The 20,702-nt window shown below is 31.0% G+C and overlaps 1 protein-coding gene across 6 annotated transcripts; it reads left to right on the top strand.

Annotated features, from left to right (window-relative positions):
* Positions 1–1,560: 1,560 nt before the first annotated feature.
* LOC114414542 (granule-bound starch synthase 1, chloroplastic/amyloplastic-like) lies at positions 1,561–6,755 on the top strand. Of its 6 annotated transcripts, none has more exons than XR_003667226.1 (8): positions 1,561–1,718; positions 1,836–1,905; positions 2,949–3,009; positions 3,095–3,236; positions 3,575–3,756; positions 4,113–4,180; positions 5,375–5,461; positions 6,451–6,755. XR_003667226.1 is itself a non-coding variant. In XM_028378837.1 (6 exons), exons 3-6 carry the CDS (start codon positions 3,723–3,725, stop codon positions 6,535–6,537), a joined length of 282 nt encoding a protein of 93 aa, XP_028234638.1. In that variant the 5' UTR covers positions 1,561–1,718; positions 1,836–1,905; positions 3,575–3,722; the 3' UTR covers positions 6,538–6,755. The 6 variants fall into 6 exon arrangements, 1 of the variants encoding a protein (XP_028234638.1); XR_003667222.1 differs by having other exon boundaries at positions 3,095–3,233; XR_003667227.1 differs by lacking the exon at positions 3,575–3,756 and having other exon boundaries at positions 3,095–3,233.
* The last annotated feature ends 13,947 nt before the right edge of the window (positions 6,756–20,702 follow it).

Below are 20,702 nucleotides of genomic sequence, written 5' to 3' on the forward strand. Positions count from 1 at the left end.
GGTTCAAGTCTGACTCAAGTAATTTATTTTCACTTTTTTTTAAATTTCTTTTCATATAAGCAACCTACATAAGTGTTGTCACCACTAATATGCTATACCAATCGTCAGTCAACATTTGATCATAAATGATTAACAAATGGAATAACTAAAATTATTAATTTTAAAAAATAAGAAGATTAAATATCTTAATTTAAAAATAAAAGACTAACATTATAAATTAAATATTATAGAGAGATCAAAATTATATTTTAACATAAAAGAAAAAATGAATTGTAAAAAGTATTGAAAGAATGTATTGTATGAATGATATTTGTCTTCTAAATATATCTAAAACATTAGACCATGTATCAACTAAGGTTCCTTTTCAGATCTTTTAGTATTTTCACCTTGTATCATCCACCAGCTGTGTTGCATGTATGGAGCCGTCCAGTTAAATATATAATAATTAGAAGGTATTTATAGGAAAAAAAATATCACATTCCCGGTGTTTGTTAAGGTTTTCCATGTGAATCACGCGGATGATACTGTGTTCGGGGTTCAATAATGCTGATTTGCTGCCATAGGTGTTCAATTTCTATTGGTCTTTCTCTTTGTTGCCGATAAATAGTAAACTTATATTTTAATTTAACTAGCCTTAACCCGTGCCTACTCAACTCACGGGTCGATTTGATGTTAGTTTCGAGGGCAATTTACATAATTTTATAAGTTATTTGTTATGTTTAACATAAATATATATTTTAGTGGAATGAGCAAAAGAATAAGAATGTACATATTTTTTAACAATAATTTTATTATTTATTTTGAATAAGATGTTTTTAATAAAAGAATAGAATTATCTCAAATATAGTTGCATATAAGTTAAAGTTAATTTTTTTTTAAAAAGTGTAGAGTATTAGACACATATGAAATAAAATTTTAGCAAAGTGATCACTGGTAACCTGTGTGTACGTACCGATTGATTCATTACAAGAAAAAGTGACGTATGCTTATAAATACTTTTACCTATAGACATAAATTATTATAGTAAAAGTTAAAAAATATTTATACTTATAACTATATAACTATTTGATGTACATAAAAATTTAAAAGATTTATACCTATTATTATTTGGTATAAGTAAAACTCAAAATGAGTTTTACCTATAAATATTCAATGTTGATAAAGTTTCAAAAATCTTATGGTAAAATCTTATAAAACTTACATTAAAATTGACTGCTGTAGATAAAGTTTAAAAAGTTTCTATATATATATATATATATATTATATATAATATAGGCAAAATTCCCAAAAATAAATACATATTAAAATAATTATTTTTAAAATAGTTCCTCTGAAACTCAACACCACAAGGTCTTCTCACTTTTTTTCTTTGATGCAAGGTTTCCATGTATCCTTCCACTGCAAGAAAATCTTAAGTTTCCTACTATTTTTAGCTATTATTTTAATTAGTAGCAAATTTCAAGGAATTTAACTATATATTAGCTACCAAAAAAAATTTCCTAGCTAAATTTAAAATTAAATATTATATACTAACATCTCAGTCTCACTTCCCAATTTTTTCTGACGGTGAAAACTCAAAAGAAACCACGTCATTCATTCCTCTCTTACGTTCTCTCAGTCTCGCGATTTCTCGTGAGTCCTCTCTCAGTCTAGCGATTCCTTTCTCGTTGTGGCACTTTCACCCTCATGTTCCTTGACATCTCTATCAATTTCTCTTCGTGAGTTTCTCTCAGCTTCTTACTCTCATTGATTCATCAATGCTTTTGATTTCTCTTTTTTATTTCATCAACTCTTTGCAATGCTCTAACCATTCATTTTTTCTCAAATCTTTGTAGGATTTGATGTTGAATTCATCACTCTATCCAATGTGATTGTAGAGTTCAAGTTGAAGACTACTATGCAAAGGTTTTATTTGTGATAGAACTTTTTTTCTTTAATTAATATTTGATTTAATTGCTCTGTAATGGTGAAGTACCTATATGACTAATTCTATTTTTCCTGTTATGAGGAATTGAGCAATTCATCATATACAGACTCATTGTGACAGGGAGTAAACTTAAACCTATGTTTCTGAATCCTGTATTTGATTAATTCTGAATTTTGAATGATTACATTTAAGACTTTGAAGCTTTGTAGCCATAATACCTTTCAAATAGAACTTGTATGTCATTTCCTGATTGGTCTACGCCATTGATTTAATAATGATTTTACTCACAAAAGCAGTACTCTACAACTTAAACAAGCATTAAGATTTCCAATTTATTCTGAATGACTATACTAATAACTATTGATACCAATTATTTTTTATGAATTGGAGCACATATCAATTCTCACAAAGGAAATGTTGATGATTTGTTAATCATGAGATGTGATGGTGATACGATGTTTAAAATGTGTAGTAGTTATTGCCACTGTACCTATTATGTCTAGAACCTGGTTTTGTCTAGCACAATTACTAAGTTGATGTTAAAAGAAATAGAATGGATACTAGGGGATTAGTAGCTCGTACTAGTGATAAGGTAAGATGCAAGGAGAGAGTATCTTAGGTTTTTGAATGGTAAGTTGTAACCAATCACACTCATGGTAGGTGTGTAGGATTAGGAAGGCAAGGGAGGGAATTCGGTGGAATATAATAGGATATGAAACTGGAATTCACTTGTTTTTTTTTATATTGCTACCTATTTCTTATTTCTCACTTAAATTTCACTTTATTTTGGCTTTTGCTCTTTTTTGTTCTTCCAAATTCCAATTGTCATTTCTCATTCAAATTTTAATCATCTTACCATTTCAATTTGTTCTGTTTTATTCTAGGCTTTGTAATCCTTTGAATAATCAAATTATTTGATCATGTGAGTGCCTTGATTGATGTTTTTTTTTATAAAAAAAATGCTATGTTGTTTCCTCTCTGAATGTTAGCTAGCTCATGTAAAAATCTCTTGAGTTAACAGGTGAGAAAATGGAACAAGCGATATTGACCTAGGACCGTACAATAGGGAAAATGGAATACAAGTATGAGTATGCATATTGGTCTCTCTTTGTGATGGGAAATCACTTTGGCTACTAATCTTTGTGTTGTATTTTTGTGCAAGGTCAGATTTAGAGCAGGTTCAAAATGATAAAAACTCTATTACAAGTTCAGAATCCACCTAATTTATATGTGCAACTGTGAAGTTATTCCTTAGCAGTTAAAAGATGATAGAGCTCAAAAGCTTGCTCTACAGCCCTAGCTTGAGGTGGTTAGTCAAACATGATTTCTCTAGTTCTTATTAGTTTTTTAGATTGGTCCACACATCTAAGGCACTTAACAGGACTCAGTTTTTTATTTCTCCAGGACTTTCTTGCAAAAGTCAATTTTAAGGAATGCCTCTTCTGCATTCTATTTTTTTTTATTAACTAACAAAGCACTGAGAAATTGCAAAGTGCATTAGAAGAACTTGTTTCGGTTTTGAAATTTAGTGTATCAAACTCTCTAATAATTACTTAACAACATTGCTACTTGATGATTCTCTCCTATATCATTTTGTTTATCAACCAAATTTTCTTCTAGTGTTCAGTCATATTTTGTTGCATGTAGATAATGATATGGTTAGGTCATTTCACCTGAAAAATTCAAGCTTCATTGACTTGAGAGAACTTGAGCACACAAGAAAGCTAGCTGTGGAACTTGAGCTTACAATCTTTTGCTTTCTAGTGGAGGAACTTTCAGAGGAACTAGTGTGCTAATGTGGGCAAATTTTGAAGCAGCTGAAGAACTTAGTATGAGTTATTATCTTTATTCGTTTGCTTCCTACTTTCATTTAATAATGTTGGAAACAAGCAGATTCAGTGGTAGAATTCTTGGTATATGCCTTGTGGCCCTACCACTCACAGACCAAAATTGGAAGAGAGAGAGAGATTATGTGAGGGATGCGTTCACTCACTAAAATAAGGGACATTTTTTCAAACACCTATTGCATTAAGCATCATGTTTTCTTCAAAGTTAGTTTGATGAAGTGTATTTAATTGCTCTACCAAATACTAGTACTATCATTTAGATTTATATATGTAATTAGAGTTATGGATGTGCATTCTATGACAAACAAATTAAATGTTGGCAATGATTAATTTTGCAGCTATCAGGAAGCAATTGTGGACATTATCAAAAAGAATGGGTGTTGGAATGACAAAATTTATTTGCCAGGTTTGTCACACATGGCTTTTGTTCTGCACCTTTTTTTTTACTAGTTATACTTAATCATTTGGAAGACTGATGCTCGTAATTAGGGGTGGAAATGAGTCGAGCAGCTTGTCGAGGGCCTTCGGCTCGGCCTATGTAAGGCTCGGCTCGGCTTGACTTATTTACTATAAAGGGCAAGCTCAAGCTTTTTAAAAAGTCTTTTTAGATAAAAAGGCCAAGCTCAAATCATAAAAAAAGCTTGTTAAGCTTGACAAGCCGGCTTGTTTAACTAATAATAATAATAATAATAATAATAATAATAATAATAATAATAACTTTATTTTATCAAATCTTATCTTATCCAGATTTTATTCTATCTAGATTTTATTTTATTCAGATTTTATTTCATCCCATCTTATCTTATCTTGTCCAGATTTTATTTTATTTCGTTTATGGGTTTAGACTTAAAATAGATTTGTAAGCTTTGGGGCTGAGGACCTATATAACAGCACCAAGGTTTTAGTTTAGGGAGTTTTTTTTCGGAGAGGAGAATAATTCTAGGATTTTAGAATTTCAGTTTTTATTACTGTTCATGCACACTGTTCACGTAGAATAAAATTCATTTTTTGCAAATCATCTCTAATCCATACATTTTTTAATATTATGCTCTTTTTATTTTCTTTTGATATACTTTGTGCTTTAACGACTTGAATTCAATATGATTTTGTTTATCAATTATTTTTGGATTTGTACATTACTTATACGAAATTTTATAAGTTTCTTTTTTTAGTTAGTATTTCACTAGGTTTTAAAATAATTAATTAATCAAAGACGTCTTTAAATAGACTTTTAAATAGGCTCGTGGGCCAAGCCAGGCTTTTATATAAGCCGAGCCGAGCCTTAAAAAAAAACCTATGACAGGTAATGAGTCAAGCTCAAGCCTTACGTATTCAACTCGGGTCGAGCTCAAGCCTAGTAAGGCTTGGCTTGGCTCATTTCCACCCCTACTCGTAATGATGTGTCTTGCTATATTTCATAGAAGAAAAACTTATAGTGATCCCTAGTAGATTTGAACCCCGTGGTCTAGTTCAGTTGCATGTCATGCCATATGGAACGATATAGACTATGCTTTTTTTTTTTGTCTGTTTCCTTCTCATCTACACCTTGGTGTTCCCTGACAATTTTTTCTACTCTTTAAACATTAAATTTTTTCTACAGGTACCCATAATTTTTTCCACTTGTGGACTTGTTGACACCGTTCAAGAAGGGTATACTGGATTCCACATGGGAGCATTCAACGTAGAAGTAAGTGGAGTAGAAAAATAGTCTTGTATAATTTTGTTAAAGGAGTGAATCTGATAGAAATAGAATATAATTGGGGTCTTGTTTTTTATGCGGTGTGAAGTTGTTGATCCAGCTGATGTGGAAAAGTTAGTAACTACGGATCTTACTACCATCACTCAATTTAATGTTGGTTAGATCTTGTAGTTGTTAACATTTTAGTTTTTATTTGAATGCACACTCTTATTAAAATATGTTTTGGTTGCATTCTTATGTTTTATTTTTTCAGCTCTTGTTGCTAGTTGGTCAATTAAAATAATTTTCCCTTTTCACTGCTTCACCTCTTTATAAATTTTGTTAAATTTTAAATCTTGTAACACCTCCTTTTAAAAAATGTTGTATAAAAAATTAAACATCGTATGCTAAAATTTAAAGATAGGGGGAGGGAGCCTCAGCTATATAAGGTATGTTGTTTAATTAAGAGGTTGTGAAAGTGAAAATTTATGTATCCCTAGAAGCTAAAGCCAGCCTAGGAAAGACAAACATGTAGATACGAGGGATTACAATCTTATCAAATCTGAAACTAAATTATTCATTTTCAAATTGCTGGTATGTACGTATTTCAGCACACAAGGAAACAAATTATTCAGTTATTATCAAGCAAAAGGGACACAGTAGTGCACCTTAGCTCTAAGTAGTCTAATTTAGAAATTAAATATTGAAATCAGATTGGAGTAGTTGTAGCATCTAAGTAGTCTAATTTTTAAGCTTCAAGATAGGCCAAGTTAGTTGATTTGATTCACATACCTATGCAACTATAATTGAAAAGCTATCACATCTATTTGCATAAGATATTCATTTGTATATGTTAATATGTATTCCTTTATGTCATTGTAATGACTTACAACAATGAAGATAACCAAGTAATGGTTTTGAGGTAAAGACATTTTTTTCTTGTATATATGCTTGATCATTTTAAAAATTTGTTGCTAACTTAGTTTATGAATGTGCAGATCAGTGATTACTTGAATGTGACTATTTTGTTGGTTATTGTGAGTGCTGGATATCATCTCAGCTTGGCTAGGTGTTTTGGGACATAAATACTTTAGTTTATTTTTGTGATTATGTGATTTTACTTAGATGTGGTTATTGTAGATGCTAGATATCATCTCATCTTTGTTAGGTGTTTTGGGATACATAAATACTCTTATTTGTTTTTGTGATTAATGTGACTTCCCCGGGAAATGGACCTTTGTCCCCTTCATCCCTCAGAGAAAGAGGAGTTTTATTAGTCCATGTTTGTGAATTTTCAATGTTTGCTTTGACGTTTCAAAACTATTAGAACTTTTTTTAAAGTAAGACAATTACTTTATTGCATAGATTAGTTCCTTGAACTTTTAAAAAGCTTAGACGATTAACTTAGATACAATTGATTTTTGTGACTCCCTCTACTCCACACATATATGTACTAATAATAAAAGGAATAGAAATACAGAATTAAATAAAAGTTTTAAAACACATTTAAATAAAAACATTTCAAAAAGGTAAAAGGTTCACATTTATTTTTCTAACATCATAATAGAATTTGTCCAAATAAATAATAAAATCATCTCGGCTCAAAACAATGTCGTCCATTCTAAATGAAAAGAAGTCAAACTAATAACTAAAAACATAAAACAACTATACTATTCATGGAATTGTAACATATGAAATAAAATCTCATGTCCTGATGTCCCATTTATCAGAGCATTTCCCTGAAAAAGGCTAAGCCTCTCCATCTCCAGCATGTAACTCGTCATTTGTTGACTCACATGAAATAAAATGACATTCAGTCCAAACACAAACACACATAGAGAATGAGTTATCATATTCATATATAATAAAGCACTAGGACATGTTAAACATATAATACTCAAAGCTGAATTTACATAAACAACATCATTCCACAAAATCTCACACATTATTCACACTTATTCAAGTTCACACACTCCAGAAAACAACACCAAAACCTCAATCATTAACTTAATAAAAGTCAAACACAAGCGTTATGCAACGGATATACTAGACACAAGCCTACATGTAATGTGATACCATTTTCAGTGAAAACCCTCGTCGGGTGCCTAGGAGCACATGACAAGACATGCCTCACAATGGGTAAGTTAGGTTACTCTCACTAAGTGAAATCATAAGGAGACCAGTCAAGGTCACTTTATTTTGTGAGAATGCTCCAATCATGTGGGATTGACACATGCTTAAAGAAACACTAAAACCGAGTGTATTTACTCCCAAGGCCTAGACTTCGAAGAGTCCATCAGAGCCTCTCCCTTCTGATTCAAGTCCAACCCAGAAAATATTTTAACACATAGACTCTACCTATGAACTATGCAATACGCACAACTACTCAATTATTTTCTAAATCATTTTAACTCATCACACCTCAAGTGATTAAATTTGTCAGGTTCCCACGGTGGAGCCCATCACAGACTCATCGCCCTTAAATGATCTTGCAGTTGTGTGGTTGCAAAGTTCATAACTCACAATTTAATACATACAATATCTCAATACACATGTATCTCACAATTTATTACATACCCAATTTATCACTTACACACATTCTCAATCACCATTTCATAATCCCAATATAACAACTTATCATACATCATGAATCATACACACATCACACAATAGTAATATTTACATGATACAAAACTTATATATATTAAATCAAATTATACTATTTTCAATTAAAAAGAGCCTCTACAACAATTAAATTGAAGTGTAGCAGAAATAATTATTATTAAGCAATAATTTCAATGAATTTATTTAATTTATTCTTTTTTTATTATTTTACTTTTTTTTCATATGTTTTTAGAGAATATATATATATATATATATATATATATATATATATATATATATATATATATATATATATATATATATATATATATATATATATAAAAGAACTTATACAATGGTATATAGAATTCATTTGTGCCAAACATTTACTTCGAGTGATAACAATTGAGTGACAATTAGAAAACAATGGTCAATACACAAGAACTCATTTAGAAATATGCTACAACTCAGAAATAAAAAAATTGTGATAACACCACGCCGCTTCAGTAAAAATTATTATGTCAATACACAGTAAAACATAATCATAAACGTTTACGGTGGTAGATATTAAACTCAATTTAGCGTATGAAATTTTCGATTAGAAAGGGTTCGTGAATTGAAATTCGTAAAACAACCCAAAATAACCTAAAATTTATCATCTAGGGATCCCTACATATGTTCATTCTAATCCCTAAGTGTGAGTAACTCATCCTTTACCTCGATGTAGTTGCTCAAGCATTCTCCGTTAGCAATAGTGGCGTCTTTGGTGTTTTCTAGAGCTCCTCCGCCGGTTTTTTTGTTAGGATTCTTGAGCATTAAAGAAAAAATGAACAGAAAAATGTTTTGTAAATTAAAGCTACTTTGGGGTTAAAAGTTTCTTTATATAGTGAAAAATCTGATGACTTAATTCTTATTCCTATTTTTCTAGTTTATTTTATTAATTATAAAAACACTCTTTTAATTAATTAATTTTTTACCAAAGAAAACGCGGTGTTACAATATTTATTTTATCTAGATAACTCAATAATAATAATAATAATAATAATAATAATAATAATAATAATAATAATAAATAATAATAATAATAATAATAATAATAATAATAATAATAATAATAATAATAATAATAATAATAATAATAATAATAATAATAATAATAATAATTTGGAAACATAAAGCATCCTAATAGACAATGAGCAATGTGATTTTTTTATTATGTGACTTTTACCTATGATTAAAGCCTATAAGTTCAAGTTAATGGTTTGTATCTACAATCTTTCAATAGTAGGCATAAGTTAATGACTTTTACCTACAGTTGGAGGTTGTAGGTACAAGTTAATATTTTTACCTACAATTAGAAGTTGTAGATATAAGTTAATGACTTTTACCTATGCATATTGTGAATTATAGGAATCACATATAGTGACAATCAAATATAATTATATGTGAAAGTAAATCCGTAGATAAAACCTCTACTGACAGACTATAATTTGTCATTGTATGACCCCTCGAAGTTGATAGCCAAAATGTCCGTAGGACAAAATCTTTAATACATTTACCAACGTATTTTTAACATCTAATGATGATTTTTGTCTGTAGGCATATACCATTTTTCTTGTAGTGATTGCATGTTAATTTGGGTTGATTGCATGTTAATTTAGTGAGCAAGTCACATAATTTTATAAGTTATTGTTAAGTTTAACATAAATATATATTACAATGAAATACAGTTTTTAGGTTAGTAAAAGAATAAATAAATAAGAGTGTACATATTTTTAATAAAAGTCTTTTTATTTGTTTTAATAACATGTTTTTAATAAAAATATAAAATTATCCCAAATGTAGTTGCATATAAGCTAAAGTAAAATATTTTTAAAAAAGTGTAGAGTATTAGATACAAATGTGATAAAATTTTAGTAAAAGAAAGTGATTGGTTAGAATCAATATTTTGATTTACAAACTCTATAATTGAAATGCGCCTTAAATTGTTATTGTATATATGAGGAATTTATAGTAATGATTTAACCTTAGTGATAGTTGAAAATTATATACTTAAAATTAAGCAAAATGGTCAATCTCATTCGAAGCTCATAATCTATTACTAATTCATTGACTTTTTTTAAAAAAAGATTCATATGAACAAAATACAGGAATAGATCAGTAAAATGATCTTTGTTAACTTTAGTTTTGTAAAAAAATCTATATTTTTTTCGAAATTGATTAGAGCTAGAAGGCTGAGAACTTTTTTTAATGGCGAGAGATGAAAGTTGTTCTCACTATGATTTTTAAATGCTGAAGATATCATTTGGTAGAGGAAATAGAATTTGAAGTAACATGCTGATATCAATATCAAGTTGGAGAGTAACCATACAAAATGTTGATTACATATTCATATTAGTTTGGTGTCTATCATCCACAAAACATCAACAAAGCATGTACATCGAGATATATCATGAGTAAATATGTATGATCACACCTAAATACACACACACACACATATTCAGAATATAGTATCAATCATAGGAAAAACTAAAATGTTGAAGACCTTCTCATTAGGTCTAAGTCGATCCATTATAAGTTTCATCAATTGCTGATCATCATACATTTCCATGACACCAGAATTATTAAGCTTTGGTTGAGCTCTAACTCTGAAGGCAAAAGTATATCCTAACATCCTATCCAACGGTTCTGGAATTTCTTTGGGTTGTCTTCTCCAAGCTCCTTTAAAAATGATATAAGAGTTAACCAATAATTATTAAGTTTTGGAATTAAAGCCAACCATTATGCACATTAAAAAATAATGACAAAAGAAGCAAACATGTACCTTGATCATTAGGAGCCTAAGATTTAGCAGATTTTTCACTGTCTGAATCACAAAAGATAGATTTTGAATTAAATTTGTTGTGATAAACTTCAACCTCAACTTTGTTTCTGGTTGATTAAATTGTAGAAGAAAATAAAGCAAATACTACCATATTTAACATATTACAAAGATATAGTTGTTTCTGGACGATACAATTTATTTTTTGAGATTATAATATTACATCAACCATAGAGAAAAATATATTAGTTATAAAAAGATATCAAATAAGATACAACATAATATTTAAAAACATCAGATAAAATTCTCCATATATATATATCAATGGTTCTTGCTACTCTAGCCTGAACAGCCCGCGTCATCCAGGAAAGTTTACACATTACTACAAAATATAGATTCAACATCGCTAGTTTAACATCGATTACAAGAAAAATCGATGTTAATCTACTCACGGTGACATTTACGTAAATAAAGATATATGGTTAACATTGATTTCTTGAAAAACCGATGTTAATATCAGAAACTCAACATTGACTTTTAGAAAACTGGTGTTCCTAGCTTAATGTTAACATTTGTTTCCTATAAACCAATGTTGTTAGTTTCTAGTTAACATCGGTTTTACAAAAAAATGATGTTGTGAATTTATAGTTAACATAGGTTTTCTAAAACCAATGTTGTGGAATGGTTCTTGCTAGTCTAGCATGAACAGCCTGCGTCATCCTATAAAAAAGGAAAATTTACACACTATTACAAAATATAGATTCAACATCCCCAGATTAACATCGATTTTCTAAAATTGATGTTGTGTGGACAACATCGATTTTATGTAAAAACTGATGTTGTTGGGTCTATTCTATATAATAGATTCTGGCGCCCAAATGACCCTAACCATTGCTTACTCCCTTACTCACTCTCGCAGCGCTTCAGTCCTCATTCTCGGTCTCCCTCTAACTCTTACGGTGCTTCCGTCCTCGTTCTTAGTATCACTCTCACTCTCACGGTGGTTCCACTTGTTGCTCTCGGTCTCACTCTGACAGTGCTTCATCTCCTCACACTATCGGTCTCACTCTAATCCTCACGATGCTTCATCTCGTCGTCCTCATTCTTTTCGTCGTTCTCTTGGCATCACTCTCACTCTTGGTTCACTCGCACTGTCGATCTCACTCTGACGGACATTGTCGGTGTTTTGTTGGTCTTGCTCTCAGTTGCAACTCTCCATGGCAGCGACGAGGTTAGCTGATTTTGGAAGTTGCTGGTGTGGTATTTTTCATGTGACAGTTTTGGGTTTTTTAATAAGGTTCCATTTGGTTTAGTTTCTGTGTTGGTAATGTTGTGTTGTTCATGTCACGTTGCTGGGATTTTGTTGACGTTGCTTATGATGTTGTGTTTCATTGAAGAGTGTAGTGTGCCTTGCGTAAGGATAATATAATTCATTGAAGACACAAATAGTTGCTGGAAGGGGATGATGGTGAGACAAATAGATGCTGGGATTTTTTTTCACATTGCTGGAATTTCTTAACAAAAACTGGGAGTGTGAGATAAAGGAAGGGGATGAGTGTGTTTTAGGAAGAAAACATTATTACAAAATTATGTGCCACTGATATGTACAGGGGGTTTTATGTAGGTTGGAAAAGAAGAGAAATACATAACATTCATATAAGGAATTGCTAGAGATAATTAGAAATAATACAGCATTATTCATAGGATAGAGTAACACGGCACAACAACTCTACCATAAAATATATAACCTTTGATTAAATTGCTGTGGTGATTGAGCCTTTTGTACATTGTGAAGTTTTAAAAATAAACACGTGTGCATATATATATGTGTGTGTGTGTGTGTTAGCTATAAAAACATTTGGTCCTAGTGAAGCCAAACTTGTGCATCAATTCTTGTCCATACATGTTGTGTTTTATATATGTCAACTATTAATTAAAATCCATGTTTATTCATTTTGCTTGAATTTTAACAAGAATTTCATAGTTATATATATATTTCGTGAGTCCTTTTATTTGGTTAGGTTTGGTTAGTCTCAGCCCAATAATGTGGTGGACAAAAATGTGCTTCTAATTCATGTTATTTGCCATTTTTTCAACAAGGAATGAATTTTATATACCATACATGCAATCATTTGCTGCTTTGTTTGACATGTTGTCGGTGTGAAGAACTAAAGAGTAAAACAGATACTATAAACAATTTACTTCCAACTTGTTAATTAACATTATACTCATAATATCTATACACATAATTATAATATGCAAGAGGAATAAAAATTAGTTTACTATCGACATATTCCATAATCTTCTCTTTATTACCCTCCATTAATTTTCATGAAGAAGTTCTTGCCTCACCCATATTTAAATCTTCGTTTGCTACTTAGTTTTAATTACACTATAGAATAAAACAAATAAATATTAATGATATAATAATAATGAATAATAATTATAATAATGATTTTTTTTTTCAAAACTGATTCTATCCTTTATACTTGTATAATGAATTCATTTTGCTGATAAAAATATAGATTTAAATATTAATAATATAATAAAAAAATAATTATAATAATAATGAATAATAATAATATATTTTTATTTGATATTATATTTTGTTTTTTCTAAGCTAGCATTATTTTAATTCAAATATTTTATTGTTTTTCAATCAGATAACTTATATTTTCACTATCCTTTTACTCTATTTTACTTCTTTTCATTTGTCTTAATTTTATTCTTTTTCATCCCTCGTAGCAACATACTAAATAAATAAATATCAGTTATCAATTGTCCTTATCTTAAATTGAAAACAATAAATGCATGAAGAAATGTAATTAATAAAGGTCTCCTCTGTCGTTTATCATTTATTATTTGTTCTTATATTAAATTGTAAATAAAGTGTAAAACTTATCTACACTTATTTTGTTAATCATATAAATAAATATGTACATTTTAATAATATTATTACTTGTAAAAGTCATTGTGCATATGATAAGGACTAATTATGAGTATATTTTGGGGTTAAATTATATAAGAATTTATATTTTTTCTCTCTTAATTCTTTCTTTTTGAATAAATAATTGTTAAATTAAAATCATTTAAGTTTTTGTGCAGAAAATATTAAAAGTGATGAATTTATGATGCTTAGTATGTAAAATAAAGCTCAACAAGCAAGGATAATTAAAGAAAACATGACTAATTAAGGAAATGATGCCAATTAAGGAAAGGAGACTAATTAAGGAATTGAGGCTAATTAAGGAAAGTGAGACTAATTAAGGAAATGAAGCTAATTAAGAAAAGTAGACTAATTAAGAAAAACAAGACTAATTAAGAAAAGCAGACTAATTGAGAAATCCGCTAATCTGCACCTATAAAAGAAGAGAGAAAAAGGAAAATACACATAAAAATCCCAAGAGAATACAATTCCTTATATAAGGCAAAGGCTAGAAGAAGGAGAAACAAACATTGAGAGTCATTCCTTCCCTCCATTCCCTTTCTTATCTTCTTCCCCTTTACTAAATATTTCCCTCTTTCAATTGTAAAGCCTCCATGACAATAAGAAGCTAAACTCTCTTTGAGTTCTTAATGTAATTTCTCTTCGTATCTATTTATGAATATTACATTTGCATTATCTTTTCCTGTGCTTAATATTATTGCTTGTGGCTTGATCATCACTAGGGATAGGTTGATATTTGTTTACCCATTTATACATCTCTATTCTTAATGCAATTTACTATTTTAGCTCTGCAAAGAGATTTGGAAGAGAAAATAGATAAATTGGGCTCTTTCATGCGGGGGACCAAAGTTAGAATATACTAGTAGATGTAGGTGTAAATTGGAATAATTATAAATAGAGAAAAATCATTAATATTACATCAAAGAGTAGATCTGGTAGGCTATGTTTCCAACATTTTCATCATCTTCTAAATTTCCTTCTACAATAACATTGGATTTCCTTATCTTTTATGTCTTTAATTAATTAATTAATTTAAATTCTTGTTTAATTTTTCCTCTTATTTGATTTAATTTTATGCCATTTTAAATTACTGATTTTCTCATAACCTTTTCAAGTCAATTTTCTTTAATTTCTTTTATCAATAAAATATTCATCTACCTAAGTACAAATAAAGTCCCTGTGGATTCGACACTCAGACTTCCATTTTAACTTTACTACTTGGATGCATTGATGCACTTGCCAATCCATCACCAATATCCTTAAATGGGTTTTGATATTTTTGTCTACACTGTTGGTGTTTATCCATACTGCTTTTCTATTTTAATCTATCATACCATGTTATGTTTATGGTCCTAATTGTGTTGTATAACTATGTAAAAGCTTTTGGCTACAAAGTAATTGATGTGGGTTTTAATGGTTGCAATTTGTAGGCACATTTTCTTTTTCTATTTGCATTGTGATCACAACATTCATTGTTGGAGATTCTTAGTGACCATCATCACAGGTACGATGCTTTTCATCACACGTACAAAAATTTATTTTTTTGTTTTGTGTTTCTTGAAAAAGGCAAATTATTTATTACCTGATTCACTTGCAAAGGCACATATCTAATATTGGGTTTGTCAAGGAGAGCGGATCCAAATAAACTGTTTAAAAATAATTTAAGTTTTTATGGAATTGAAATAATTTTAATTACTTGTATCTTATTGTAGGCCACTCATCTAGTTGGGGTTGAAATGAATCATTGTTGTATTCTCAATTGTTTCAACAGTAGCATCGCCTTCCACAATGAGAGGAAAATTAGTGATAGAAAAGGAAAAAAATTAATCATTAATTTAAAATAGGAATAAGGAAAAAATTAAAGTTTGGTATATGGGTTTTCTAACCATATAATAATGGAGAAGCTTGGATTATTTTAGCAAATTGGATTGCAACTGTGAGTATTGGGGTTGTGATATGGATCAACCAATTTAGTCATTCTTCAGCATAGTTATCATGTAAGACAAATTTGAGTTTTCCCCTATCCATTTTTAACAGAACTTAAAATTGTGATATATTGCTATTAATTTAAAATGACAAATTGGAAATAAGTAAAACCATACATATGGTCTGAAATTTCGAAGATGAATTTTGTGATCTTGTTTGTGTTCTGCAAATCTCGCTTTGGTTCAGACCTTGCTGTAACAACACCAACTATATCTATGAAAAATCCAATGTTAGGATAATACAATAGATATAAAAAGTTAAGATGAATAATATATGATACCTATTAGGAAGTCTGCCTGTTGCTTTAGATTAGGAACTTCATTGAAGTGGACTGGTGTTAGCCCAAAGTTAGTATATATAGCATATTTAGCTCTTCTAATATGGATTTTTTTCGTAAACAACATAATATGATGATGATTAGTCATACAATTGATCCCAAAATTATCTAATAATTTAACATTAGCAAATGTGTAAAGTTTTTGAGGATTTATCTCATCCTTTAAAATTTTGTCATAAATTTTCTCTTTCATTAGACCTTCAATTTTTGAACCTTATATATTGATACAGAAATGTGCATAAATGTAATTAGTTTTATTGTATTGTCACCTGAATATTGGAAATATTTAAAATGAGAAACTGCAAATACTAAGAATGAAAATATGGTTCATGTTATAACATACCTCTGAATCTATGAGAATGAACTGAATTAAAGATACATGTTTTCCATTGATTATTTGACAGACTTTCAAATAGCTTATAATCTGACATTTGATAAACCATTTTCCTTGATCTAGTTTGATATCTTTAATTTTGATTTCTCTTGAAGTGTTTGAAGACATAACTGGATAGGAATGAGAGGAGGCATAATAATGATGAATGACATAGAATGAAGTATGCCTATGTTTCTTAAATAGAATGAATATACAATTGTTGCTTATGACCAGTTTGATAGCACATGTCTATTAAGGGTCGTTATTTGATTTGTATTTTGTACTTTTGTGCTTGTTTTATTATTTTTATAGCATCAATTGATTTATGAAAGTACTATTACTTTTACTGAAAAAGCAAAAGCATTTATTCTAAAAGTACTATTATTTTTAGAATGAAAGTACTATTACTTCATTTAACAATCAAGCCACACTAAACATTAGAGAACAACAAAAGCTAAACAACAGAGCAACTATAGATATTTTAAACCCAAGCTTAACACCCGAACGCTTAAGCTTTGTCATTTTTAACCCAAGCAAATGGAAAGGACATTGAAAAGATGGGCTTAGAGATTGAGAGCAGAAAATAGATATTTAGAGATTGAGAGCAGAAAATAGATATTCAGAGATTGAGAGCGGAGAACAAAAAGAAGAAAAAATATTTTTTTTAGGAACAACACACAACGCACAACAAACAACAACACGGGGGAAAAGCAAAGCAAATAAACATAAGAAGAAAAATAAAAGAGTAGAGAAAAGAGGTACTCTGGATGGAGGATGAAGATGAAAATGATACAAAAAAAATGAGATAGGAAAAATGACAAAATGTGAGAATAGATTAAAGGGGAGCAATAATCACATTATCAAACAAAGCAAAAGCTGAATGACAACATACCTGTCATACCCTAATTTTGTCCAGGGACTATCATTCGTTAATCTTTTGATCCTCGCTAGCCGAAATGAGTTGTTCAACACCAGTTACCATGCAAGACGAAATATCATTCGATGTTTTGGTCAAGGGTGCGAAAGATAGGGGCAAAAGGATTTTTTTTTCTGGACCCCAGCTCACCTAGGCTAGCCTCTAGCTAGCCTGGGCCCCCAAATGGCTTAGGGCTGAAGTAATCAGCTTGCTTGGGCGAGTTGTAGCTCACCTGGGCGAGCAATGTTACTTCAAAGTGAAGCATCAGCTCACTTGGGCAAGCTGCAAGTCCACCAAGTGCCCTGTTTTGCTATAAATAGGTGTGAGGGAGGATGAGTAAAGGGTTGGACATTCAGTATTAAGAGAATTTGGAGAGAAATCAGAGGGAAGAAGAAGAAAGAAGAGAAAAACAAGGTCGAGGTGCTACCGAATCGCGACCGTAATCAACTTCTACTGAATCGGTAGGTTGAAAACCCGAAGGGGCGGCCTAGGCAAAAATTAGGGTAATAAAAAAGGAAGAAAGAATCAAGAGCGTGATTATCGGGGGTTTGGTCCCAAAATCCAAACTACAAAAGTATCTTGTCAAGATTTGAAATGACACATGTCCGTGTTTCAATATCCCAAACACTAATTTATCCCTTGCTACCCTCTCCGAGCCAAAGCTTTTTTTTTTCTTTCTAAAAACAACACACAAGAAAAACAACAACAAAAACAAAATAGGAACCCTGAGTAGGAACCACTGCTAAACCGACGGGAAGAGCAATGCAAACAACACATGCATGAAGTTTGGCAACAATGAAAGGAAAAAGAAAATAAAATACACCAAAGGCGAGTGAAGAAAAAGAGAGACAAAAGATCCCCCAATTTTACAGGGAAGGCACAAAAGTGCAATAAGGATTAATGTATAAGACAAAAGGAGTAGAGCCCGACCCAAGAGTTGAAAGGAACCAAAGTACAAGCAAGACTCTCAAGGTTCTTACTCAATATAACCCTCAAACACTCTTTGAGCCTCTCTAATCCTTTCTTTCATAGCCCTCTTACCCCTGACCACGTTACAAGTCCAATAAAGCCCATGTGGATCAAGGAATGACTAATTTTGTTTTTAAGCTGGGATTCTGGAATGAAACCCGTACACGCTTGTGATTGTTGAAAAATATATATATAAAAAAGGGGGAGAATCCTTGAGGTTTCGCACTTGCACATTTGAGAAGAAAACTCATTCGACCAGAAGCTCGTGGAAAATGCCCAAAGACAATTATGATAGTAGGGTACATTTGATGTTAGTCGCTCATGCAAACTCCTTAGGATTCCTTTTGAATCCAAGGGTGGCCTTTATTGTATAAGTTCTTTCGAGATCAGCCCATTTCATCAAGTTTCAGCAGGATTGACAGACCCTTGGCATCACTCTACGATCTTAAATCGGGAAAGTTTCACTTGGTCACATACCAAAAGTGTGACAATCCATTGCCATCCTTCCATGGGGTGCATGATTGATCCCAAAGCCTTATGTTTTCTTGCTGTGCAGAATAATCAAAGTTTTTAAAAAGAAAGGGGAAAACCCTAGGATCGATATTTCGGTTGATTGATTAAATGTCAAATGACTCCATTACCGTCACTCAAAAATTGTCAAGTGACTAAATCAAACAAAACATACACTCCGAGGGAGTCCCCGAAGAGATTCACAAAAAGATAGGATGAGGTCTCATGAGTCATCACGTCTTTTAGAAAGAGACAGTCAATCTGTGTTTTCCACAAAATGAAAAAAAAAGCAAAAAATCAAATCAAAATCAAAATCACAAAAAATAGGAAAGAATGTCATGAGCATTACACAAATTTTCATGATTCAAAACCTTTTGCATTACTAGCATTTCAAGATGAAGTTTGCATGCATTTGCATCCCAAAAATCATGTTCATATTAGGCTATAAGTGCATAGATTTCTCTTTATATATCAATTTCCTAAATATAATGCCCTATCTTTTGAGTTTGGGATGATAGGCCCTCTCAAAGAGTCAACCACTTGCTTGCTAATAAGGTTAGGCCCTTTGGTACTAGTACTTATTGGCTTGTTTCATAGGACTCAACGTCCTTTGCTTTATGATTTCATAGGACTCAAAGTCCTCGCCTTTATCTTTCATAGGACTCAAAGTCCTCTGTCTTTATGCTTTCATAGGACTCAAAGTCCTCTGTCATTTACATTTCAAAGACTTCAATGTCTTCAGTCATTTACGCTTTCAAAAGACTACAATGTCTTCATTTACATTTCAAAGACTTCAATGTCTTCAGTCATTTACGCTTTCAAAAGACTACAATGTCTTCATTTACATTTCAAAGACTTCAATGCCTTCAGTCATTTACGCTTTCAAAAGACTACAATGTCTTCATTTACATTTCAAAGACTTCAATGTCTTCAATCATTTATGCTTTCAAAAGACTACAATGTCTTCATTTAAATTTCAAAGACTTCAATGTCTTCAGTCATTTACTCTTTCAAAAGACTACAATATCTTCATTTACATTTCAAAGACTTCAATGTATTCAGTCATTTACGCTTTCAAAAGACTACAATGTCTTCAGTCATTTACGCTTTCAAAAGACTACAATGTCTTCATTTACATTTCAAAGACTTCAATGTCTTCAGTCATTTACGCTTTCAAAAGACTACAATATCTTCATTTACATTTATAAGACTTAAATGTCTTCTAACTTTTACACTTTATAAGACTTCAACATCTTCTGCCTTTTATAGGACTCAATGTCCTTGTCTTGGTGCTTCTTAGGACTCAACATCCTCTGTTTCTATGCTTAAAAAAAACTTCAAATGTCTTCTACTCTACAGGACTTCAATGTCCTCCATTTTATGTTTTTATAAGACTTCAATGTCCTATTGTGTTTTTGGTTTCACTTCCTTAGTTTTCGCCAGTTGCCCCGTCGAATAGCAAGGTCGCTCGAATGAAATTAGTGTCCTTATATTTACTTCCCTTTTATTTCCAATAAAAGATAAGTAAAGAGAGGCAACTGTCATACCCTAATTTTGTCCGGGGACTATCATTTGCTGATCTTTTGATCCTCACTAGCCGAAATGAGCTATTCGACACCAGTTACCGTGTAAGACGAAAGATCATTTGATGTTTTGGTCAAGGGTGCGAAAGATAGGGGCAAAAGGGTCTTTTCAGGTTTTTTTTTTCTGGACCCCAGCTTGCCCAGGCTAGCCTCTGGCTCGCTTGGGCCACCAAATGACTTAGGGCTGAAGTATCCAACTTGCCT

Source organism: Glycine soja, chromosome 1 (genome assembly GCF_004193775.1).
Source record: "Glycine soja cultivar W05 chromosome 1, ASM419377v2, whole genome shotgun sequence".
NCBI lineage: Eukaryota > Viridiplantae > Streptophyta > Magnoliopsida > Fabales > Fabaceae > Glycine > Glycine soja.